A 27,931-nucleotide genomic window follows, 5' to 3' on the forward strand; every position below is an offset into this window, starting at 1 on the left:
TAGTTGGGTGTGTGTGCGCGCACGCTCGCTTGTGTATGTGCACGTGTTGCTTTTGGTGTGGTTGTCATTTCTGATTAAATACGAAATAAAAGTGCCAGACCCATGATACGGGTTACAAACACGTCTAGAAAGAAGGAACTGGAAGTGAATAGACAAAGTGTTGACGCAGCTTGGCAACAGCGAACGGTTCTGGCGTGAAGTTCAGCGCTCTGATTGTAGGACACTGGCTCCAACGCTTGAAGTGTCAACTATCAAGCAATTTTAATCAGAGTATTGTTGGTGAGAAGAATTCCAGCTAGCTCTGAATGTAGAAAAAAGGAAGTTGATGCAGATAAGTAGGAAAAACAGATCCGTAATGTTCCGACAGAGCATTAGTACAGTCCTGCTTGACACAGTCACCTCATTTAAATGTCTGGGCTTAACGTTGCAAAGTGACGTGAAATGGGACAAGCATGTGAGGACTGCGATAGGGAAGGTGAATGGTCCACTTTGCTTTACTGGGAAAATTTTGTGAAACTGTGGTTCATCTGTAAAGGAGGCCACGTATGGAACGCTAGTGCGACCTGTTCTTGAGTATTGCTCGAGTGTTTAGGGTCTGCTCCAGGTCGGATGAGAGGAATACTTCGACGAAATTCAGAGGCGGGCTTCTAGATTTGTTACCAGTATGTTTGAACAACACCTAAGCGTTATGGAGATGCTTCGGGAACTCACGTGGGAGGGTAGGCGACGTTCTATTAAGAAAAGGAGGCTGTAAACGTAGAACGGACAAGGTTTCAGATCGATTATATAATGATAAGACAGAGATTTCGGGACCAGAATATAAATTGTAAAACATTTCCAAGGGCAGATGCGAACTCTGACGATAAATTATTGGTTATGAAATGAATATTAAAACTGAAGCAATTGCAAAAAGGTAGGCCATTAAAGAGCTGAGATTTCATACGTTGAACGAAAGGTTTTTTAAAGTTCGGGGGGGGGGGGGGGGGGGAGTTCTGGCCAACGATTGCCTGAGAACAGTTGAAAAGGAATGCAGCAGAAAACGAATGGGGAGCTTTGAGACATGAAATATGATGACAGCAAAGGATGAAATAGGTAAAAAGACAAGGAAGTAGAAATACTTCATAAAACGGGACATATTAAGTCTAACTGCTGAAAGTAGAAAATATAAAAATGCAGCAAATGAAGCAGGCTAAAGGGAATACAAACGTATAAAAATGAGATTGACAGGAAGTCGAAAATTGCTAAGCAGGAGTGGCTAGAGGACAAATGTAATGATTTAGAAGCATCTTTAACTAGGTAAAAGATGAATACCGCCTACAGGAAAATTAAAGGGGCTTTTGGAGAACAGAGAGGCAGCTGCATTAATATCAAAACCAGTCCTAGCAAAGAAGGGGAAGTTCAGAGGTGTAACAAGTAAGTAGTGGATATATACAAGGGACATAAGCTTGAAGGCAGTATTATGGTAATCGAAGAGGATGTAAATGAAGATGATATTGGAAATATAATATGTGAGAAGAATTTGACAGGGACCTAAGTCAAAACAAGGTCTCAAGAGCGGACGACATTCTGTGAGAACTACCGATAGCCTTGGGAGAGCCAACGGTGACAAAACTCTTAGATGCAAGATGTATGAAACAGATGGTATACCCTCAGACTTCAAGAAGACTATAATAATTCCAATTACAAAGAAAGCAGGTGCTGACACGTGTGAATATTACCGAACTACCAGTTTAACAACTCACGATTGCAAAATACTAACACGAATCCTTTACAGGAGAATGGAAAAAACTGGTAGAAGCCGACTTCTGGAAAAATCAGTTTCAAATTTGGAGAAATGTAAGAAGACACGAGGCAATACTGACCCTACGACTTCTCTTAGAAGATTTGATAAAGAAGGGCATACTTACGTCTATAGCGTTTGTAGACTTAGAGAATTCTTTGGAAATGTTGAGTGGAATACTTCATTTGAAATTCTGGAGGTAGCACAGATAAAATACGGGCAGCAAAACGCTATTTACAACTTGTACACAAACCAAAAGGCAGTTATAAAAGTAGACGGACATAACAGGGAAGCAGTGGTTGAGAAGGGAGTGAAACAGATTTGTAGGCTATCTCCCATGTTATTCAATCTGTACATTGAGCGAGCTGTAAGGGGAACCAAACAAAACTTCGGAGTTAAAGTTCGGGGAGGAGGAACAAAAGCTTTGAGATGTGGCGATGACATTGTAATTCTGTCAGAGACAGCAAAGGACTAGGAAGAGTAGTTGAGCGGAATGGGCAGTGTCTTGGAAGGAGGATATAAGATGAACATCAACAAAAGCAAGACAAAGGTAATGGAATGTTGTCGAACTAAATCAAGTGATGCTGAGAGAATTAGATTACGAAACGAGACACCTAAAGTAGTGGATGATTTTTGGTATTTGGACAGCAAAATAACTAATGAAAGCTGAAGTAGAGAGGATATAAAATGGAGATTGGCAATGGCAAGAAACGCGTTTCTGAAGAAGAGAAATTTGTTAAAATCGGATTCAAGTATTAGAAATTTTCTGAAGGTAATAGTGTGGAGTGTGGCTATGTATGGAAGTGAAACAGAGACGATAAACAGTTTAGATAAGAAGAGAATAGAAGCTTTTAAAATGTGGTGCTGTAGAAGAATGCTGTAGATTTTTGGCATAATTTGACTAGAAGAAGGGATAGGTTATAGGATACTTTCTGAGACATCAAGCGGACGACAGTTTTATGCTTGAGGAAGTGTGGGGGTAAAAATCGTAGAGGGAGACCAAGAGATGAATACACTAAGCAGATTCAGAAGGATGTAGGTTGCAGTAGTTACTCAGAGATGAAGAAGCTTGTACAGGATAGAGTAGCATGGAGAGGTGCATCAAACCAGTCTCAGGACTGAAGACCACAACAAAAACAACAACATGTTTCGCATATAGCATTAGCAGTGTTCTGCTTGATACAATCACGCCATTTAGATATCTGGACTTAGCGTAGCAGAGTGTGAAGATTGCGGTAGGGAAGATTATTAGCCAGCTTCGGTTTATTGGGAGAATTTTGTGAAAGAGTGGTTCGCCTGTAAAGGAGACCTCATATAGGACGCTAGTGCGACTTATTCGTGAGTACTGCTGGAGCGTTTGGGATATATACCAGGTCAGATTGAACGAAGACGTCGAAGCAAATCAGACGCGAGCTGCTAGTTTTGGTACCGGTAGGTTCGAAAAACACGCAAGTGTTACGGAGATGCTTTGCGAACTCAAATGGGAATCCCTGGAGGGAAGACAACGTTCTTGTAGTGGAGCAGTATTGAGAAAATTTAGAGACCCGGTATTTGAAAGTGACTACAGAACGACTCTACCGCCGCCATTCAAAAATTTCGCGTAAGGGCCATGATGAGAAATTATGGCGCATACGGAGGCATATAGACAGTTGTTTTTCCCTCGCTTTGTTTGCGAATGGAACAGAAAAGCAAATGACTTGTAGTGGTGCAGGGTACCTTCCGCCACGCACGTATTGTGACTTGTGCAGTATGTAAGTAGATGTAGTTGTTGTAGAAACTCGTGAGCTCGTACGTAGTCCTGCCATACGTCGCAGATACATGGTTTTTCTTTGCAGTTTTCGCCTTATTAGAAACGCAGTAGTAATGAGTGCGAAACCATGTGTTGATTAATAAGAGTCTAAAGGTTATTTTTCATTTTTTAAATGTTTTGGCGGAGCGAAAACAAACCGCTCTACGTATTACACAGTGGAGCCTTGTTCGATTTTCATAGCGAAACGAAGTGTGTGCGCAGTGGGTAAACGGCGCATCAAATTGAGCAGAATGAAGTCTAGTTTCAGAAAAAAATACATTTAATTACTTGAATAAATGAAAAGCACCAGTAAATGTCTGAAGATGGCCTTGTAAGCAGAAGACCGGTTTACAATAAAAGTAATATTGTAGAACAAAAGCAAACTGGTGCTTTTCATTTATTATAATGTTGTTCTACCAAGAACCGACGGAAGATTCTGTTAATATAATTACTTGAAAGTTCCCAGGGTAGTTAATTGACTAGTGATTTGAGTTAAAACTAAAATATTGCACAAAGAGCTGGTTATAGCTACGTAAATGATATATCAAAAACTTGATCTCTTCGAGGTCAAGCCATTTTGCGCACAAAAAGTAACATTGGTGTCTTATTTAACAGTTAGACAGGTGTTTTTCGTGTAAAGTACTAAATTCAGGACATTTCACGGACAAAGGACGCTAGAAAAACAATTCATGCTGGCTGAACAAGTCTTGAAAATAACAAAAAATCTTTGAAAACAAAAAGGTGAAACGTGTTGTGAAATGGTTGTCTAAATGTAAGAAATTAGATGGAATATAGATACATTTGATGTGCCTTTGAAATTTAATGTTCTGTTGGGAACTCATTCTTATAGTTTCAGTGTATGGCTGAAGACGGAATTACGCTATTCCGAAACCGGTCGTAAACCATAAAATTGTTTCGGTTCAACAACTGTCGAGGTTTTCGTATTTTCTGAAAACTGGCATAGAAATAAAGTGAGTGTTATGATGTTACGTGTTACACAATTATTACTTCTACACAAGTTCTGACAGCAAATCCCCTAGATCTACTCCAGAATTTTTCTGTGTAATAATTCTATGGTAGTAGCTCTTAGTGTGGAAATTCAGTTGAACATACCCCATTCCATCAGAGGGGAGAAAATAATACTGCTACGAAAAGTACCCTCCGCCACACACCATAATTTGGCTCGCGTCGTACAAACGTCGATGCAGGATTAATGCAGAGGAGTGTGTGCAGCAGAACACGGAATCTGATACCTTTTCGTCAGCTGGTATACTAATGAACTGTGCAGCTACTGACCTTAGAACCGTCGACTATGATTATGTAGTTGACAGCCACCAGGACAATGACCCCAATGGCCATGCAGACGTACATCGGTATTGAGCTGCAACAAGGGAACGAGAGATCATGTAAGGCAAGTCACTCTGATCTGCAACAGTAAAAGACTGCTAGTTATGTAAAAAGAAGTAACTTAGTCCGTAAAGTTTTTGCCTAGTAAACATTAAACAGATTCTTCAATTTACAGTGATAGCAGCTTCCTTTACCTGTATTTGAATTCTACATTTATCATCGTATTCAAGAGTTAATTAATAAATATGCAAACATTATTGCTTTATGAAAAAAGTTATTTTATTTTTAATTAGTAATCCCATGAATATGTGGGTTGTTGTTGTTGTGGTCTTCAGTCCTGAGACTGGTTTGATGCAGCTCTCCATGCTACTCTATCCTGTGCAAGCTTTTTCATCTCCCAGTACCTACTGCAACCTACATCCTTCTGAATCTGCTTAGTGTATTCATCTCTTGGTCTCCCTCTACGATTTTTACCCTCCACGCTGCCCTCCAATACTAAATTGGTGATCCCTTGATGCCTCAGAACATGTCCTACCAACCGATCCCTTCTTCTGGTCAAGTTGTGCCACAAACTTCTCTTCTCCCCAATCCTATTCAATACTTCCTCATTAGTTATGTGATCTACCCATCTAATCTTCAGCATTCTTCTGTAGCACCACATTTCGAAAGCTTCTATTCTCTTCTTGTCCAAACTATTTATCGTCCATGTTTCACTTCCATACATGGCTACACTCCATACGAATACTTTCAGAAATGACTTCCTGACACTTAAATCTATACTGGATGTTAACAAATTTCTCTTCTTCAGAAACGCTTTCCTTGCCATTGCCAGCCTACATTTTATATCCTCTCTACTTCGACCATCATCAGTTATTTTGCTCCCCAAATAGCAAAACTCCTTTACTACTTTAAGTGCCTCATTTCCTAATCTAATTCCCTCAGCATCACCCAAATTAATTAGACTACATTCCATTATCCTTGTTTTGCTTTTGTTGATGTTCATCTTATATCCTCCTTTCAAGACACTGTCCATTCCATTCAACTGCTCTTCCAAGTCCTTTGCTGTCTCTGACAGAATTACAATGTCATCGGCGAACCTCAAAGTTTTTATTTCTTCTCCATGAATTTTAATACCTACTCCGAATTTTTCTTTTGTTTCCTTTACTGCTTGCTCAATATACAGATTGAACAACATCGGGGAGAGGCTACAACCCTGTCTTACTCCCTTCCCAACCACTGCTTCCCTTTCATGTCCCTCGACTCTTATAACTGCCATCTGGTTTCTGTACAAATTGTAAATAGCCTTTCGCTCCCTGTATTTTACCCCTGCCACCTTTAGAATTTGAAAGAGAGTATTCCAGTCAACATTGTCAAAAGCTTTCTCTAAGTCTACAAATGCTAGAAACGTAGGTTTGCCTTTCCTTAATCTTTCTTCTAAGATAAGTTGTAAGGTCAGTATTGCCTCACGTGTTCCAGTGTTTCTACGGAATCCAAACTGATCTTCCCCGAGGTTGGCTTCTACTAGTTTTTCCATTCGTCTGTAAAGAATTCGTGTTAGTATTTTGCAGCTGTGACTTATTAAGCTGATAGTTCGGTAATTTTTACATCTGTCAACACCTGCTTTCTTTGGGATTGGAATTATTATATTCTTCTTGAAGTCTGAGGGTATTTCGCCTGTTTCATACATCTTGCTCACCAGATGGTAGAGTTTTGTCAGGACTGGCTCTCCCACGGCCGTCAGTAGTTCCAATGGAATATTGTCTACTCCGGGAGCCTTGTTTCGACTGAGATCTTTCAGTGCTCTGTCAAACTCTTCACGCAGTATCATATCTCCCATTTCATCTTCATCTACATCCTCTTCCATTTCCATAATATTGTCCTCAAGTACATCGCCCTTGTATAGACCCTCTATATACTCCTTCCACCTTTCTGCTTTCCCTTCTTTGCTTAGAACTGGGTTTCCATCTGAGCTCTTGATATTCATACAAGTCGTTCTCTTATCTCCAAAGGTCTCTTTAATTTTCCTGTAGGCGGTATCTATCTTACCCCTAGTGAGATAGGCCTCTACATCCTTACATTTGTCCTCTAGCCATCCCTGCTTAGCCATTTTGCACTTCCTGTCGATCTCATTTTTGAGACGTTTGTATTCCTTTTTGCCTGTTTCACTTACTGCATTTTTATATTTTCTCCTTTCATCAATTAAATTCAATATTTCTTCTGTTACCCAAGGATTTCTACTAGCCCTCGTCTTTTTACCTACTTGATCCTCTGCTGCCTTCACTACTTCATCCCTCAAAGCTACCCATTCTTCTTCTACTGTATTTATTTCCCCCATTCCTGTCAATTGCTCCCTTATGCTCTCCCTGAATCTCTGTACAACCTCTGGTTCTTTTAGTTTATCCAGGTCCCATCTCCTTAAATTCCCACCTTTTTGCAGTTTCTTCAGTTTTAATCTACAGGTCATAACCAATAGATTGTGGTCAGAGTCCACATCTGCCCCTGGAAATGTCTTACAATTTAAAACCTGGTTCCTAAATCTCTGTCTTACCATTATATAATCTATCTGATACCTTTTAGTATCTCCAGGGTTCTTCCATGTATACAACCTTCTTTCATGATTCTTAAACCAAGTGTTAGTTATGATTATGTTGTGCTCTGTGCAAAATTCGACCAGGCGGCTTCCTCTTTCATTTCTGTCCCCCAATCCATATTCACCTACTATGTTTCCTTCTCTCCCTTTTCCTACACTCGAATTCCAGTCACCCATGACTATTAAATTTTCGTCTCCCTTCACAATCTGAATAATTTCTTTTATTTCATCATACATTTCTTCAATTTCTTCGTCATCTGCAGAGCTAGTTGGCATATAAACTTGTACTACTGTAGTAGGCGTGGGCTTCGTATCTATCTTGGCCACAATAATGCGTTCACTATGCTGTTTGTAGTAGCTTACCCGCATTCCTATTTTCCTATTCATTATTAAACCTACTCCTGCATTACCCCTATTTGATTTTGTGTTTATAACCCTGTAGTCACCCGACCAGAAGTCTTGTTCCTCCTGCCACCGAACTTCACTAATTCCCACTATATCTAACTTCAACCTATCCATTTCCCTTTTTAAATTTTCTAACCTACCTGCCCAATTAAGGGATCTGACATTCCACGCTCCGATCCGTAGAACGCCAGTTTTCTTTCTCCTGATAACGACATCCTCTTGAGTAGTCCCCGCCCGGAGATCCGAATGGGGGACTATTTTACCTCCGGAATATTTTACCCAAGAGGACGCCATCATCATGTAATCATACAGTAAAGCTGCATGCCCTCGGGTAAAATTACGGCTGTAGTTTCCCCTTGCTTTCAGCCGTTCGCAGTACCAGCACAGCAAGGCCGTTTTGGTTATTGTTACAAGGCCAGATCAGTCAATCATCCAGACTGTTGCCCTTGCAGCTACTGAAAAGGCTGCTGCCCCTCTTCAGGAACCACACATTTGTCTGGCCTCTCAACAGATACCCCTCCGTTGTGGTTGCACCTACGGTACGGCTATCTGTATCGCTGAGGCACGCAAGCCTCCCCACCAACGGCAAGGTCCATGGTTCATGGGGGGGAGGAATATGTGGGTATACCTAATAAAATTATGCAGGGTGTTTCAGGAGGTATTGTAAATATTTCACAAGGTGATAGTATAGAGGAATTGAAAAAAAAAAAAAACATATAACATGTGTCCAATTTTTATTGAGTACAGAGATGCAGTTGTTGGTATGTAACTCAAAAAAAAACTTAAAGCAAAGGCAATACCAATGCATTTTTGACTTCTCTTGACAACTTCACGTGCAGCTCATTTGAGGTCGTCTTTGTCTCACCGCGCGGAGTGGCTGCGCAGTTTGAGGCGCTATATCACGGATTGCGCGGTCCCTCCCGCCGCATGTTCGAGTCCACCCTCCGGCATGGATATGTCTGTCGTTCTTAGCATAAGTCAGTTTAAGTAGTATGTAAGTATAGGGCCCGATGACCTCAGGAGTTTGGTCCCTTAGGAATTCACACACATCTGAACATTCGTCTTTGCGTCCTTTTATGTGGGCTGCACTACTCTCAATCGTAACGATCAAATAGGCTCTTGTTGTTACTTTTTCTTTGTAGACTTCGCCTTTCAACCATACTCACAGGCAAAAAAAGGCACCACACGTCCACCCCACACCGAATCCAGGGTTATTGTGCGATTCGATCCCCAGTGGATCCCCCCCCGGGGAACGTCCCATACCAGACGAGTGTAACCCCAAATGTTTGCATGGTATAATAATAATGGTAAAGGGTATGTGGAGGCAGTGTTTGTGCAGCAATCGCCGACATAGTGTAACTGAGGCACAATAAGGGGAGCCAGCCCGCATTCGCCGAGGCAGATGGAAAACCGCCTAAAAACCGTCCACAGGGTGGCCGGCACACCGGACCTCCACGCTAATCTTCCGGGTGGATTCGTGTCGGGGAAAGGCACGCCTTTGCGCTCAGGAAGCAGCGAGTTAGACCACGCGGCTTACATGTGGGTACTTGTCTTGCTCCATACAACGCTATTTCCTCACTCGCAGCTTGACACGTGGCTGTGAAACACCGTACAGTCCAGCGAAAAAATCTGTCTCCTCTCAGGCGCTAGTCGTGTGGCGCTGTATAGATCTGCATAGCGGTGGTGAATGCATTGATTTCACAGTCATGTGATAGTTGTGGGATCGTGACCACAGTCCTGTACCTGCAGAATTCCTACACCTGCTGATACGTTTTTCCTTCTTACAAGACATAGAGCACGAATGTCTGACAAACAAACACATTCGTGTGTGGTATCTCAATGAGAAGCCTGTCCACCTCGGTAGCTGTGTGGTCATTGAAGCGGATTTCTAAGCGAGGTGCCCATGTTCGATTCCCGGTAGCTCGCAGATTTCCTCCACTCGGGGACAGGGTGTTGTGTTCTCCCTACATTAGTATCGTCGTAATTGATATTATGCTGTTGAGATGTGTGAATGTGCACGGTCCAAAAGCCAGTAAACTGGAAAAAAATGTGAAACCCACTTTGTTAATTTTCTTACATTCTGTTACACCACATAATAGTAAGAGGTTGAAAATTAGAAAATTTTACTAAAACTCACTCGCCTTGCTACAAGTAAAGTGTGGCCACGCCAGAGGTAGAGACAGAAGCAGAAAATATGTGGTATGTTGCAAGTGGAACGGGCTTCAGCATGTTATAACACCGCACCGAGACAGAGGGCGAACACGAACTCGGCAGAAAACAGCAAGGGACAGAAAACCAATGGAAACATAACAAGCATATCAGTTAGCTTGTAAGAGATGGTGGCAAGAAATTGAACATATTTCATGAGAACCAGATCAGAGTTGTTAAGAGCCTGTTAGGTAAATACAGCAGAATCAGAATGACACATGCAATCACTACGAACCGAGCATTGCGTCATAGCCTCACTTTAGCTCCCTTGAATACTCCAGCTCTCCATCTCTCTAGGAATTGATCATTGGGATCGATGGCGTTGACAGTAATAGCACTCGATTCCGTGATTACTATACTGTAGGAAATCTACATACCCCAGAACAGTCTACGAACCGGCCGATGATATACTTCTGATGACGATCTTCACCTGATGAACGTCATACTGTTTGCCCCCTACCAATTGCTGATGGAGAAGCTGACTGCCTTCCGACAACACCACACCAGCACCGAGTTCCAGCGTGGAAACCGGCAACAGGGCCTCGTGGGGTCCACCATGCCGTTCAACACTTAGGTACCTCTGAGTGCTGAAACCATTTTGGCCGGTAGGAAGGAGATCGACCGGCCACACGACTTCAGACAACACCACATCGCGGATGCGTCATCAAGGATCAACATAGGATTCGGAGTGGGATCGAGCACAAACTCCAGGAGAGCTGGCTCGGAAGCCATGAACATCAATCCAACACGCAGCTGAATGAGACATCGGCTACAAGGCCTGTGTGGAACAAGGCGACTGTACAAATGGTTAACAAATAATTGAACTTTTACAGCGTTTTCAATAGTGACAGAGACGCTTCACAGGTACCCAATTGGTATCCTCACTCATGCGCAGGAGTCTCAGCTTGGCCTCTGTATAATTCGTAACGTAGATAGCATTACTGATACCTGCTCTTTCGGTCACACTGAAATGTTAATAGTCTGCACATCCAAGAACGTAGTACACTTAATGTTGATCTGATACTTGTTGCACACTGTGCGTTGGAATTTTAATGGGCAACAGTGTGACTGACGACTGCTAATGCAGTTCATGTCAGTACGTTCCACAGTAACAAATAACCGTAAAACATCCATGTGGTGTCCCAAACCAACGATAGGCGGTAGAAATTGAGCATTTAATAGCTGGAGCTGAATATAAAGACCGTCCTGGGTGGCCGAGCGGTTATAGGCGCTACAGTCTCTTCTGTGTGTTTTCAGTACTGTAGCTATTATCATTTCAGCCGGTCGCGGTGGTCTAGCGGTTCTCGGCGCTCAGTCCGGAACCGCGCGACTGCTACGGTCGCAGGTTCGAATCCTGCCTCGCGCATGGGTGTGTGTGATGTTCTTAGGTTAGTTAGGTTTAAGTAGTTCTAAGTTCTAGGGGACTGATGACCTCAGGAGTTAAGTCCCATAGTGCTCAGAGCCATTTGAACCATTTGAATACAAAGTTTGTTGTTGATGTTAAATACGACTGAATCAGGCAATGTATCGCAAATGCTAAATATGTGCCGGATTCGGATGAGCGTTCTAATACCCTTTGCCCCCTCTGTGTCTGTCCATTTCCTCCCCCTCTGAGTCCAGCTCCTCTTCCCCCCTCATCTCTTTTCCTCAGACTTGTTTACTTGTACTGTAAACGAAACCTTGATTGGCCACTGAAATCGCTTGAAATTAATACATAAATCGCTTGGTACCACTCGAATACGCGTTATGAGACACACCTTTCCAGCTGCTGGATATGTGACGACAGCAGATACTGTGACAGTATTTGAGCATAGTTTTCATCGGCGAACGGGTAGGATTACAAAGTTCCGGACGATTCATATTCCGTAGTAGTATTTTAACCGTAAGTCGATAAGCCATAAACATAGCTTTGCTGTTTTCTCCTAAAGCCTATCGTGAGGAAAAAACAAAAACTACCTTGGTGTAGATGCAGTTCTTGTTTGAGAAACAATTTGTCAAATGGTTTAAATACCCTCCGACAATAGTTAACACCGACTATCTGAAAGAAAACGAAATGGCATATTTTAGCAGCACAGCACTTTTTTTTCACAGTCAGTTTTAAGAGAAAATCTGTTCATTGTTCTTTAAAAACATACGTAGCCTATGTCCGTCCAAACCTTTATTAGAGTATTGGCTAAAAGTTTGAAATAAATTGGTTAAGAACTTTTCGAAAATTTTACAAACTATGTTGCGACTGTATATATCGTACTCACTCAGTCTTCAGGCCACGAGTGGCCTACGGGGACCATCCGACCGCCGTGTCATTCTTACAGGAGGATGCGGATAGGAGGGGCGTGTGGTCAGCACACCGCTCTCCCGGTCGTTATAATGGTTTTCTTTGACCGAAGCCGCTACTATTCGGTCGAGTAGCTCCTCAGTTGGCATCACGAGGCTGAGTGCACCCCGAAAAATGGCAACAGCGGATGGCGGCCCGGATGGTCACCCATCCAAATGCCGGCCACGCCCAACAACGGTTAACTTCGGTGATCTCACGGGAACTGATGTATCCACTGCGGCAAGGCCGTTGCCCGCTGTATACATCGTACATCTGTATATTACATGTAGAAAAACATGCAGCCTACCATGACCGTCTGAATACTTATTAGAGCTTCGTATAAAAATTTGAAGTAAATCGGTCAAAAGCTCTTCGAAACTCTTGCTAACTTTTACCTGTTATATCTTATATCTGTCTATTACATTTACTAAAAATATTGTATGTGGCCTATGTCTCTCAAGATGCTTATTATAGTATCGCGTACAAATTTGAACTAAATCGGTCAAGAACTTTTCTCGACATTTTTGGTAACAGCATTAAACAACGTCTTGTCTTTTTACAGCAATTCAGGTTTACCCTGTGGTGACATCAGACATAGGGTAGCTATATGCACATACCCGAATGGCGGTAGCATTCCATACACAAAGGGCACTGGTTGGACTATCATTTGTACTCAGGTGATTCATACGAAAAGTTTTCCGAAGTGAATTTGGTGACACAACGGAAATTAACAGATGGTGAGCGCGCAATGGTAGCTGGATCTAGACGCATGGGACATTCCATTTCGGAAATCGTTGGGGAATTCAGTATTCCGCGATCCACTGTGCCAAGAGTCTGCCGAGAATACCAAATTTCAAGCATTAGTTCTCACCTCGAACGGCACAGTAACTGACGGCCTTCAATCAATGACCGAAAGCAGCAGCTTTTACGTAGAGTTTTCAGTGCTAACACACAAACAACACTGTATGAAATAACAGCAGAAGCAGAAATCAATATTGGATGTACGACGAACGCATCCATTATGACAGTGCGGCGAAATTTCGCGTTAGTAAGCTGTGGCAGAAGACGACCCACTCGTCTGACTTCTCTAACATCACAACATCGCCAGCAGAGCATCTCCTGGGCTCGTGACCACATCGGTTGGACCCTAGACGACTAGAAAACCTAGGCCTGGTCAGACGAGACCCGATTTCAGTTGGTAAGAGCTGACGATATGGTTCGAGTGTGACACAGACCCCACGTTGCCGTGGATTCAAGTTGTCAACAAGGCATTGTGCAAGCTGTTGGCGGCTCCACACTAGTGTGGGCTGTGTTTACATGGAGTGGACTGAGTCCTCTGGTTCAAGTAAACCAATAATTGCCTGGGAATGGTTATGTTCAGCTACTTGGAGACCGTTTGCAGCCGGCCGGAGTGGCTGAACGTTTCTAGGCGCTTCAGTCTGGAACCGCACAACCGCTACGGTCGCAGGATCGAATCCTGCCTCGAACATGGATGTGTGTGATGTCCTTAGGTTAGTTAGGTTTAAGTACTTCTCCGTTCTAGGGGACTGACGACCTCAGATGTTAAGTCCCATAGTGCTCAGAGCCATTTGAACCATTTGCAGCCATTGATGGACTTCATGTTCCCAAACAACGACGAAATTTTTATGGATCACAATGTGTCGTATCACCTGGCCATAATTGTTTGGCGATTGGTTTGAAAAACTTTCTGGACAGTACATGTCAGTGCTTGGGCCTCTCAAATTGGCTGACACGAATCCCATCGAACATAATTGAGAGGTCAGTTCACGCACAAAATCCTGCACTGGCTACGCTTTCACAATTATGAATGGCTGTAGAAGCAGCAATGCTCAATATTGTTGCAGGGGACCTCCAACGACTTGTTGAGTCCATGTCACGTCCAACTGTTGCACTATGCTGGACAGGTATCCCATGAGTTTCTCCCCTCTATGTATACTTCAAAGGGATAATGTGACCTCATAGCAGCTGTACAAGTCAATGGCCATCAGTCTCAGTGTGGAAATTAAGTCTCGCATGCTGTCTCTGAAGTGGTCGGTATGTTGTTGCTCAAGCACGTGCCATTCCTGAGACCATCAAGCGAGTGAGGAGGTTTCCCACGACAACATACTGCAAGTTGCAGCTGGCCGCAGCATGATGAGTCGGGACTATGTCAGCAGACACAGCAAGCCACTCCATTTCGTTGCTCCTTGCGTCTTGAAGGAAGGCATTCACGAGGACAGGCTTTAACACTTCAAAGGACAAATCCATCGCCAGGTTATCGACTGTGGGGCTGCTTAATAATTTATAGGATCCTGTCCTAATACTGCACAGTCCTCAAACTACCATTGCTAACGAAGAGAGATGTCCCACATCCAAATGCGGTACTGGCCCAAGACGTGACTGATCCACATCCCTGCTCAAACCGTGAGACTGAAAGCCTGAGACATGCACTGTTAGTTGGCCGCCTCCACATCCTTCTACCTCACCTGTCAGGCATTACGCAAACCCTGAATTCGTTGGTAAGAACAACCTGACACGACTGATACAGGTTCCATTACATGTGTCCCTTGCTCACCATCTTCCGCATCGTGGTGCTGGGAGGTGGGTGGTGTTCTTCGTAATGGAAGCCTAGAGTCTAAATTAATGGTGTGGAGACGGCTGAGTAATTGCCGGATCGAAAAAGACTTTCTGCAGTTAAGAAGAAGCTCAAGTGTCTTCTTTCCTTACGGAAATTAACATCTATGGCTATTTGCCTGTTTCAAATAACTAAGCAAATGCACGAACAGTTCTTTTTCTGGGCAGCTGCAGCTGCACAAGTCCACTTTGTAAATCGAAGGAACTGCACAGTAGTTGCTCAACCAACAATATGTTATTGCTTCCACGCCCCATTTCGGTATACTAAATTCCCACTATCTGGCGTAAACACTATGTACGTATTACTACATAATATGTTTTTTTTTTTTTAATTGCATCTTAGATCTTCTGTGTTTTAGCTGATCCTTGTTTTCTCGTTATGATGTCATTTTGGTAAATTCCTAGATTCTCCCCTTTTATTTTATACTTGACATGGAACTTTTGTTCCATAACAACATTGGGGTGGAAGTCCGTTAAGTGCTCCTTTTTTATTGATTCATTTCGAAGATTTTAAGCGTATAACCGCTTATCCATTACATTTTCCATTTTTTGAGAATTGCGTGCCCTAGTCTCTTAACATATTCTTTTAATCCTTGCAGTCCACACCAGTTGATGAGGTTTTAGCATTCTGAAACCATTTGTGTAAGCAATAAAGTATCGTTGATTCACCAACTGTTGTGTGGGTTCTTCAGTTTGCAAAATGAAGCAAGTGCTCTCATTTTCTCCCAATTACTCTTCCTTTGCCATTTGTCTCTCAGTTGGTCATGGTTCATTTGTTTACACCTTCTCTTCATCATTTCTGTTCTGTCACGTTCGTCTTTCTCCGCCTCTGACAACACTTTGGTCACTTCCATTGCTGGTACTGCCCACAGTTTGCATCTACCTGTGCGTAAGATATTATCCTACGTTTCACGAACAACTAACTTTACATGAGATCATTATTAACCACTGCCCCTACACGCCCACCCCAAGTGCGAGCAGAGGTCGCTTTTCAGCGCTGTGGACAGTGTATGGCTGCTGACGTAAATAGAAGTAGGGAAGTTGTGTCAAACGTGGCCATCGGTTGCATGGTATCAGGGCAGTAAAATGGGTGGACACAGAGACATGACAGAGTTGCACAAAGGATTTACCATGTATGGACGTGCCCATGCTTTCACCTTGAATGAAGCCACTGGATTTGTTAGCGTATCAGGGCGGTAGGTCATAAAATATATAGCCGGCAACGATTTGATATGAATGTCACACCTTGTCAACGACAATCGCGTTCAGACCTGACAGCGCTGCTGTCAGTGAATGTACCGGGTGATCAAAAAGTCAGTATAAATTTGAAAAATGGATAAATCACGGAATAATGTCGATAGAGAGGTACAAATTGACACACATGCTTGGAATGACATGGGGTTTTATTAGAACAAAAGAAAATACAAAAGTTCAAAAAGTGTCCGACAGATGGCGCTTCATCTGATCAGAATAGCAATAATAAGCATAACAAAGTGACACAAAGCAAAGATGATGTTCTTTACAGGAAATGCTCAATATGCCCACCATCATTCCTCAACAATAGCTGTAGTCCAGGAATAATGTTGTGAACAGCACTGTAAAGCATGTCCGGTGTTATGGTGAGGCATTGGCGTTGGATGTCTTTCAGCATCCCTAGAGATGTCGGCCGATCACGATACACTTGCGACTTCAGGTAACCCCAAAGCCAATAATCGCACGGACTGAGGTCTGGGGAACTGGGAGGCCAAGCATGACGAAAGTGGCAGCTGAGCACACGATCATCACCAAACGACGCGCGCAAGAGATCTTTCACGTGTCTAGCAATTTTTTTTATTCTAATAAAACCCCATGTCATTCCAAGCATGTGCGTCAATTTTTACCTCTATATCTACACTATTCCGTGATTTATTAAGTTTTCAAATTTATATTGACTTTTTGATCACCTGGTAGTTACATCTCAAGCAATTTCTGAACAAACACTGCGAACTGCGTGCAACACAGACATTTGGAGCAGCATACCACGCAAAAGGCTGCCGCTCAAAACGGCAGAGAAAAGTCACGTCTTCAATTGCCAAAACAACACAGAAGCCGGACAGAACCTTCCAGCAACTGAGTAGGGTGGTCCGAAGAGCCATGATTTTGCTTCTACTCATAAGATGCTACGCATCAAGCTCTCTGAAGGTTCTATGACGCTTTTACTAAGAAGTGGACCTTTGACGTTTTGAGGGTGTTTTTTCATAGCTTGAGGGTCAGGGCGTGACTGGTGTGGTGGTGAGTGAGTAGACTGATGGAAAATGAAGCGTCACCTCCAAGGCTGGAAGTGGGCTACAGCTGTGGGGGTACCTGGAAGTGTAGTGCAAATTGCCAGTAAAACATCCCTGCTTGTAACAGCCCCTTATTCATACCAACTACACTGGTGAAGCCCTATCCAGAGAGCAGGTTGTTGGTCTCAGCGACATATGTAGATACTGGAGCACGGTGTGCCAGTGTTAGCACTTTGTCCGCCCAGCAGACAATCCATGCGAGAAGCCACAGTTGCTGACGTCCACAAAACCACAGAGCCCTGACACAAGCGCTGTATCATCGGTGAGGGATCGCCATGGCAGCTCCACATGGTTCAACAGCTCCACTGTTGTAGTGACAAGACACCAGGATGAATGGTCTTTAAACTGTGGAGCCCACCATCACCATAGATGATGGCGAGTGCCCACCCTGAGCCATGGATTTTGGCTCACTCGTTCAGATTATTGTTAACACAAAACACGATGTTTATTTCAATATTCTTGGTAATCAAGTGTTTCGTTTCCTGTACACCTCATGGTGAGTATATCGTCGACAGTCCCATCTGCCGAGATGAGAACAGCCATGTTCACAAGGCTGCATCCATATTTTCCTGGTTGACGAACACTCTGGTACCTTATTGCATCTTGACTGGGCTGCCACACCACTTTACCCTATTCTCACATAAAATGCCTGGGACTATTCTGAACAGTGTGTGAAATGTAGCAAACAACGGCCTTGCAATTTGGGAAATTTACGAGATCTAATCAGCGCTGAGTGTCTTCAGCTGGGTATGGCATACGTGCAGCAACTTGTAGACTCTCTTTGGTGCACAACTGGGTGCATTACCAAGGCTAGAGGTGGTGCCACATGGATTAGTGTCACAGCTCGTGGGTGGGTGACAAATTTTTATTTCATTTCATTATCAACTCAGAATTTTTAAACGGTTTTTACGGAATCTGTTACAGCTACTACTTAGCCTTGATTTCCATGCTTATCATAAGACCATTCCCAAAATACACACATCAAAAAACTTTTTGCATCACCCCAGTTCCCAGAACACTTGAGGATAGACTTTCACTGTGGATATTATATCACAGACTGTTCAGAGATGTCATTAAACCCGCCCAAAAATGTAAAGAACCATGCATGAGAAGCGCCTACTAGACGGAAGGGGTCCGACAGCTGATCAGTTACAGTCATTCGACCAAAAAGTAGGCACACGGCTCGTGTTGTCTGTTGTTCTATCATGTCTAGGTCAATGGCGCGATTCGGTCACATCCGCATCGTTACTTTGTGCCAGGAAGGGCTCTCAGCAAGGGAAGTGTCCAGGCGTCTCGGAGTGAGCCAAAGCGATGTTGTTCGGTCATGCAGGAGATACAGAAAGACAAGAACTGAAGATGACATGTCTCGCTCAGGCCGCCCAAGGGCTACTACTGCAGCGGATGACCGCTACCTACGGATTGTGGCTCGGTGGAACCCTGACAACAACAGCACCATGTTGAACAATGCTTTTCGTGCAGCCACAGGACGTCGTGTTATGACTCAATCTGTGGGCAATAGACTGCATGGTGCGCAGCTTCACTCCCGACGTCCACACCGAAGTCCATCTTTTTCAACCACGACACCATGCAGTGCAGTTCAGATGGTCCCAACAACATACCAAACGAACGGCTCGAGATCGGCATCACTGATGTCGCACATGCCTTCAATCGTTGGAAACGTGTTTGGAGGCAACCCGGTCAGGCTGAAGGACTTAGACACATTGTCCAGCGAGTGCAGCAAGGTGGAGGGTCCCTGCAGTTTTAGGGTGGTATTATGTGAGTCCGACGTACGCTACTGGTGGTCAGGGAAGGCGCCATAATGACTGTACGATATGTGAATGCCATCCTCCAGCCGATAGTGCAACCATATCGGCAGCATATTGACGAGGCATTCGTCTTCACGGACGACAACTCGCGCTCCCATCGTGCACATCTTGTGAATGACTTCCTTCAGGATAACGACATCGCTCGACTAGTGTGGCCAGCATGTTCTCCAGGCATGAACGCTATCGAACATGCCTGGGATAGATTGAAAATGCCGTTTATTGATGACGTGACCCACCAACCATTCTGAGGGATCTATGACGAATGGCCGTTGAGGAGTGGGACAATGTGATCCAACAATGCATTGGTGAACTTGTGGACAGTATGCCACGACGAACACAGGCATGCATCAGTGCAAGACGACGTGCTACTGGGTATTAGATGTACCAGTGTGTACAGCAATCTGGACCACCACCTCTGAAAGTTTCGCTGTATGGTGATACAACATGCAATGTGTGTTTCTCATGAGCAACAAAAAGGGCGGAAATGATATGTTGATCTCTATTCCAGGCTGTACAGGTTCTGGAACTCTCGAACCGAGGTGATGCAAAACTTTTTTAAATTTGTGTACGTGTCTTGTCAGTATAAAGAAGTACAATAACAATAAAACTATCCTACTGAGAGAAAAAATCAGAACAAAGGATATGAATGTAAAACTTACTGTGGCATGATGATGAGCTCGACCAGCATGATGGACAGAAAGATGAAGAAGGAGCTGAAGAAGTAGGTCGACATCATGCGATCGCCCTCCTTGGAGTACTGCAACACAGCGAGAAGTCCTTTTTTATGTGTAAAGCATGCCCACAGCTGCAGCACAACATAGATATCACCACTGTGCACAGAATTTCTGGTATGGCTCAAGCGCTGTGAGCCTGCCGTTGTACAGCAAGCAACCCATGCTCTGACTCCGTCAAGTTGTCTTAGCCTCGTTATATGGGTTACGTACGGCCTTGGAAAGATATCAGAGGAAATCGTTGCACCACGCAATAGTCGCATCTCCACAGTATACGGTAATGTATGCTATACAATATCTTATACAGAGTGAAAATTATTCAAAAATCGACTAAATTTTAGGGCTTGTGTGGGATACCAAAACAAACGTTTTCTCTAAGGTAATAATGTGATTTTAAAATGAATTGATCCACATCATCACGGTTCATCAATTATGTAACATTCTTGGACCCATAGCCAAAAAACACAGCAGATGTAACATTTTTATCACTTGTGGGGGGGGGGGAGGTACAAGAAAATACATGGGTACATATAAGCTAATGTAGCTTTTACTGCCCGAAAGATATTTGAATCAAATTTGACATGTTGACAATATGTTATTGGTTTTAAAGAAATTTATTTTTTTAACTGTTTGTCAAGTAATTTGATGAGGCTTGGCTGGATACTTTTGGAACACTTGCTATCACACGAGGAACATTTTCTCAAACATTACTTCACTTATCACTTTCAAAATGCGGTAGGTTATTCTCGGCAATTAGATAAACAAATATGCACAGCAGTTTTTGAGTATCAGTCTTACAACCCAGCAACAATTTTTTAAATTTGTGTGTGTAATACAGAGCAATTTTTATTTTAAAAAAATAAATAAATTGGACAGTGAGAAATTTTGTAGCACAGTGGTATTATAGTAAGTACAAAACTTCAACTATTTATCTGAAATGGTTCAGAAGAAAATGTCTCTTATACACAGAATAACGAAACTTGCAACAAATGTAGAAAAAGCATTTTGCTAAGATTTATTAAAGAAACAAGTACCTTAATGTTGTGCATCGTCATACATTTGGCCTGTTGGTCTTCATGTAGATCTTTCCTTCTAGTCTGAGCCTTCTGGCATGCTCTTTTGGAAATGTCCTTCGTTGACATTTCAGAAATAGCATTAAGCACATCATCAGCCTTCTTCAACAGGTTTTCAGAGAACCAATCAACGTCAAATGCTGGTCTCATCACAGTCCTGATTCTTCCAGTGTTACCACCATTGAATGCCAGACATGCATCATATGTGTAAATTTTAACAATAGGAGATAAGCAAAATGTTGTCTTTGTGCTTCTCTTCTAAATGAAGTTATTAAAGCTGTCATTCAGGTTTTGTCTTCCACTGTGTGTGTGCACTTCTTTAATAAATGGTAATTAATCGATTGAACTATCTCATGGTGAGAAATTAGAAAGAGCGATCTGTTTTACTTGGTAAAAACTTTCTAAAGCCAATATCACATCAATCTTTCTTTATTTACAGACCTTATATACCGTCTAAGGTGGTCCTTTAGTGGTTAGGACATTAAAGTTAACAGATGTGCTAATGTGCTTTTTATTGTGTACTGGGTTTATATAATGTAACAGTCATCTGTGAGCGCTGCATATATAAACACACCCTTGGCCACAAGGTGTTGTTTGATATTATGTGTTTCATTTATGACTGACCTTTATATAGTGCGATACATTTTATCTACATGGGAATTTGGCGCGAGGTCCAACTCAAAATAAACATATTTGAGAACATATTTTTGAAGACCTGAAGATGACAGCAAAGTATGTCGACATCGTTGTTTGTAAGTAAAGAAATATTTATGCATCCTCGACTTTAGAAAGTTTTTACCTGGTAAATCTCCTCACAACATTATATACCGGGTGATCAAAAAGCCAGTATAAATTTGAAAACTTAATAAACCACCGAATAGTGTAGATAGAGGGGCAATAACTGACACACATGCTTCGAATGACATGGGGTTTTATTAGAACCAAAAAAAAGCAAAGTATTGCTAGACGCGTGAAAGATCTCTTGCGAGCGTCGTTTGGTGATGATCGTGTGCTCAGCCGCCACTTTCGTCATGCTTGGCCTCCCAGGTCCCCAGACGTCAGTCGGTGCGATTATTGGCTTTGAGGTTACCTGAAGACGCAAGTGTGTCGTGATCGACCGACATCTCTAGGGATGCTGAAAGATAACATCCGACGCCAATGCCTCACCGTAACTCCGGACATGCTTTACAGTGCTGTTCACAACATTATTCCTCGACTACAGCTATTGTTGAGGAATGATGGTGGACATATTGAGCATTTCCTGTAAAGAACATCATCTTTACTTTGTCTTACTTTGTTATGCTAATAATTGCTATTCTGATCAGATGAAGCGCTATTTTTTGAACGTTTGTATCTTTTTGGTTCTAATAAAACCCCATGTTATTCCAAGCATGTGTGTCAATTTGTACGTTTCTATCTACATTATTCCGTGATTTATTCAGTTTTCAAATTTATAATGACTTTTAGATCACCCGGTACTCTACGGTTGTCTTCTCTGACGGCAGAAAATTATGAAATAACGCAAACATGGGCACAGTTGTGTAGAAAATAGGGCGTGGGCTGTGCACTGGTTAAAACGTGATATTTAGACACTCTCTCTTATATATATATACATATATATAAGAGAGAGTGTCTAAATGTCATCTCGTTTCACGTTTCAACCAGTGCACAGCCCACGCCCTATATATATATATATATATATATATATATATATATATATATATATATATATATATATATATATCGAGAGAGAGATAAGAACACTTTGTTTAAAGGAGAAATCAATGTAAAACAGGTCAACACTGATTTCTCCTTTAAAAAAGTATTTTTATCTGCTCTAAAGAAAGCAAAATTTTGTATACATATACGTGTGGTATCTGTTCTTTAGGACATGTCCCAAGGAGCAGACACCATTTTAATCTAGCAGCCAGTATGAATTAAGCTACAAAGGAGTCACAGACACAGGCTGCTTAAATCAATGGGGGAAGTTGAAAATTTGTGATGGCTCAGGATCTGAACCTGGACACCCTGCTTATTAGGGAGAGGCTCTCACCACTAACCCATCTATACAAAGTGGTCATCGCAGTTGCATTGACTATGCTACCACGTCTCCCGTCATATCTTCACCCTGCTCGAACTCTTACGGGAATCGGCGAAACGCTGCGAGTAAAGTGGATAATGGGCAAGCGGTACTACACAAGTAGAGTATGGATAAGTTGAAAGTTTGGATCTGATGGGACGTGTTCTGGGGTAATCCGTGCAGTCCTGACCATCACTGTGGCCAGATGGGTTGCTGGTCAGAGTATCTGCCTGGTATGCAGGAGAGCTGTGTTCGAGTCCCAGTGTGGCACAAGTTTTTAGCTCTCCCCTTTGGTTTAAATCAATGCCCAGTCACAGTCAATATCTATAATTCCTCTGTCTTTTCGTATTTATTGTTTTGCTACACACTGTGTAGAGGATAGAGCGAGCGGTGCGGGCGTACCTTCTCCTCTATGTCGGCCTTGCGGAAGGTGAGCAGCAGACTCTTGCAGTGCTCGGCGCGCAGGCGGTCTATGCTGCGCGCGTCGATGGCCCGCATCAGGTACTCGTTGACCTCGTCCTCAGGGTCCTTCTCCTCCAGGCTCTCCCCGTAGCCCAGCCTGTGCAGGGACGGACAAGAAAACATATCACGTCACGTTACCAGTCGTAGTCCGTGCATCACGTGAAGAGGGGTCTCTGGGATTAGGAAAGACGTCACTCACCTTCAGCCTACAAGAGGCTCCGTGTTTGTTGAAATCGTGAAATACTCAATCGTTTCATTGATCTTAATATACTGAATTTCCACTTTTCAATGATACATAACGCAAATATACATTGATGTGACAAAAGTCACGGGATAGCGACATGCACGTATACAGGTGGTGGCAGTATCGCATACGAAACATACACTACTGGCCATTAAAACTGCTACACAAAGAAGGAGTGCAGATGATAAATCGGTATTCGTTGGACAAATATATTATACTAGAACTGACATGTGATTACATTTTCACGCAATTTGGGTGCGTAGATCCTGAGAAATCAGAACCCAGAACAACCACCTCTGGCCGTAATAACGGCCTTGATACGCCTGGGCGTTGAGTCAAACAGAGCTAGGATGGCGTGTACAGGTACAGCTGCCCGTGCAGCTTCAACACGATACCACAGTTCATCACGAGTAGTGACTGGCGTATTGTAACGAGCCACTTGCTCGGCCACCATTGACCAGACGTTTTCAGTTGGTGAGAGATCTGGACAATGTGCTGGCCAGGGCAGTAGTCGAACATTTTCTGTATCCAGAAAGGCCCGTACAGGACCTGCAACACGCGGTCGTGCATTATTCTGTTGAAATGTAGTGTTTCACGGGGATCGAATGAAGGGTAGAGCCACGGGTCGTAACACATCTGAAATGTAACGTAAACTGTTCAAAGTGCGCTAATGCGAACAAGAGGTGACCGAGACGCGTAACCAATGGCACCCCATGCGCTTCCAATGTGCGTTCACCGCGATGTCGTCAAACACGGGTGTGACCATCATGATGCTGTAAACAGAACCTGGATTCATCCGAAAAAATGACTTTTTGCCATTCGTGCACCCAGGTTCGTCGTTGAGTACACCATCGCAGGCGCTCCTGCCTGTGATGCAGCGTCATGGGTAGCCGCAGCCACGGTCTCCGGGCTGATCGTCCATGCTGCTGCAAACGTCGTCAGACTGTTCGTGCAGATGGTTGTTGTCTTGCAGACGTCCCCATCTGTTGACTCAGGGATCGAGACGTGGCTGCACGATCCGTTACAGCCATCCGGATAAGATGCCTGTCATCTCGACTGCTAGTGATACGAGGCCGTTGGGAGCCAGCACGGGGTTCCGTATTACTATCATGAACCCACCAATTCCATACTCTGCTAACAGTCATTGGATCTCGACCAGCGCGAGCACTAATATCGCGATACGATAAACCGCATTCGCGATAGGCTACAATCCGACCTATATCAAAGTCAGAAACGTGATTTCTCCCCCTTACACGAGGCAGCACAACAACGTTTCACCAGGCAACGCCGGTCAACTGCTGTTTGTGTATGAGAAATCGGTTGGAAACTTTCCTCATGTCAGCAGGTTGAAGGTGTCGCCACCGGCGCCAACCTTGTGTCAATGCTCTGAAAAGCTAATCATTTCGATAGCACAGCATCTTCTTCTTGTCGCTTAAATTTCGCGTCTCTAGCACATTTCGTGATGTAGCAAATTTAATGGCCAGTGGAGTATATAAAGGGCGGAGCTGTCATTTATACTCATATGATTCACCTGAAAACGTTTGCGACGTAATTATCGTCGTACGACGCTAATTAACAGATTTTTAACCTGTAATGGTAGTTGGAGCTATACAGATGGGACATTCCGTTTCGAAAATCATATGGGAATTCAATATTCCGAGATCCACGATGTCAAGAGTGTCTAGAGATTACCACGTTTCAGCCAGTACGTCTCAATGCATTGTCCGACGGCCTACGCTGAACGACCGACATTAGCATCGTTTGTATAGAGTTGTCAGTGCTAGAAGACAAGAAAGACTGTGTGAAATAGCCGTAGAAAATAATGTGGGAGATACGACAAACGTATTCGCTGGAACAGTGCGGCGAAATCTGGCATTAGTGGGCTGTGGCAGCAGACGGACGACGCGAGTGCCTTTGCTAACAGCTCGACGTCGTCTGCAGCGCCTAACCTGGACTCGTGACCATATCTGTTGGACTCTGGACGACTGGAAGACCGTGGCCTCGTCAGATGAGTCCAGATTTTAGCTGATGTTAGGGTTGCAGTGTGGCGCAGATCCCACGAGGTCATGGACCCAAGCTGTCAACAGGTCTCTGTTCAACCTGCTGGTGGTTGCATAATGGTGCAGGCTCTGTTTACATGGAATAGACTTGGTTCTCTCGTCCAGCTGAACCGATCATTGAATGAAATGGTTATTTTTGGCTACTTGGAGACCATATGCAACCATTTGTGGACTTCATGTTCTCAAACAACGATTGAATTTTTATGGATGACATTGTGTCATGTCACAGGGTCACAGTTGTTCGTGAAAGGTTTGAAGAGCATTCTGCAAAATTCTAATGTATGATTTGGCTACCAAGTTCGCCCGACATGAATTCCATCGAACATTTATGGTACAAAATCGACAGGTCGGTTCGTGCACAGCCAATTTACAGTGACAACACTTTTGCAATCATGGATGGCTATAGAGTCGACATGGCTCAGCATTTCTGCCGGGGATATCCAACGACTTGTTGAGTCCATGTCACGTCGAGCATGGTCACAAACTGGGTGAGGAAGAGAATCCAGAGAAAATGTAACTATCACTAAACTGCAGTGCGTAGATCATGTGTAAAAGTGAGAGGGGTATGAGGATGCGGTGACTCATAACTGTTCACAAGGGAAACACATTGGAAGATGGCAGAGGATTAGATGGTAAGGACAGAATTCCAGAATCTGCCATTGATAAAATTCAAAATAATAATGGCACAGTCATCATGCGAAATGTTTGTAGTGTAGAAGACATGTCAAAAGTTATAGGGGCAATTACGTTTCATCTCTCTTCGACAGACCATAAACCCATTCATGGCCTGCACCGTGCAGGAAATGCCTCATCGTGCAAATACAACAGACTATAGAAAAATGATGAAAAATGTATTCACAAATCAGCTGTACTTATCTAGTAAATGTAGAAACTTTCTTATTTATGATGTACACTTTTAACAGAAAATAATTATTATCTTAAAAATAAGCACTATATTTAGAAATCCTTGTGCGAAAATGGTTAGAAATATGTAACTTACAAGCCATGATTTTTCCAAAATTTTATTCCCAACATTTTCTGATAGAACATACCTTCCACATGAACAACTTTTACTTTATTTAAGATAGGTATTATCAACCTGTCCAGATACCCTTAAGAACAAACAATGAACTGACATAACACTACAAGCCAACATTGTCTTACAGTGTTAATATTGCATTGCCTGGCCAAAAACTGAAACTCCCAGAAGAGGAGGAGGGAACAAAATGAAACTTGACAGTTTGACAGGGTATGTATTCTCATTTCAGTGAATTAAAAATTGAGTCGAATTTATAAATAACTTTACAGTATCAGCCCACTTATCAGTATGACGTTGCACCACCTCTGGTCTGGCTTCATGCACAGATTCACTTTGGAAGGATGTCATAGAACAGTCGTATCCCCTCCTGAGGCAAGACAACTGTTGTAAGTGATCTTTGACATCCCAGGTACTGGCAGTGGGACAGAGTTGACGTCTCAGCTGTCCCCAGCATGTTCTATTGGGGACAGATCTGTGGATCTTGCTGCAGACAGTTCCCAGCGACATGTGCACTGTCCTGTTGGAAAATGAAACCATGATGCTATCGCATAACAGGTAACGCATTAAGACACGGGATGGCTGTGATTTACTGCCATGATGACAGAGTTCCTTCAACCACTACTACCTGTGACCCAAAGCCAAACCTGGTAGTTCCCAAATCATAAGACTAGTACCAATACTGCTATGCCTCTGTAAAACATTGGAACAGTGGGACATCTTCCCAGGTCATTGCCATAATCATTGACTATGGTCATCTGTGGTAATGCACAACTGGAATTCATCATTGAAGACAATGTAGCGATACTCACAAGCAGTACATGTGTCCCAATCATAGAATCACTCCCAGCTCAGCCATTTTTATTTTAGTTATGATCCCATTGTTGCTAATCTTTTAAATGTCTATTTGACACTATGGTTTATTTGACTATGGTTTATTATTTGACTATGGTTTATTTCACAATATGGTTATTATCTAACCAATGCTCTGCGATAACACAAAATGTTGCACAAAGTCCATTACTTGT

At 43.0% G+C, this 27,931-nt stretch overlaps 1 protein-coding gene across 1 annotated transcript in view; it reads right to left on the reverse strand.

The window, feature by feature from the left end:
- LOC124554047 (adenylate cyclase type 5-like) overlaps positions 1–27,931 on the reverse strand; it is a 589,866-nt gene that overhangs the window by 205,389 nt on the left and 356,546 nt on the right. The window contains exons 9-11 of the mRNA XM_047128083.1: positions 23,504–23,660; positions 19,877–19,974; positions 4,866–4,950 (exon numbers count right to left, since the gene is read on the reverse strand). Coding sequence (XP_046984039.1) covers positions 4,866–4,950; positions 19,877–19,974; positions 23,504–23,660 — 340 coding nt within the window. The remainder of the gene's footprint in view (positions 1–4,865; positions 4,951–19,876; positions 19,975–23,503; positions 23,661–27,931) is intronic.

Source organism: Schistocerca americana, chromosome 11, assembly GCF_021461395.2.
Source record: "Schistocerca americana isolate TAMUIC-IGC-003095 chromosome 11, iqSchAmer2.1, whole genome shotgun sequence".
Taxonomy (NCBI): domain Eukaryota; kingdom Metazoa; phylum Arthropoda; class Insecta; order Orthoptera; family Acrididae; genus Schistocerca; species Schistocerca americana.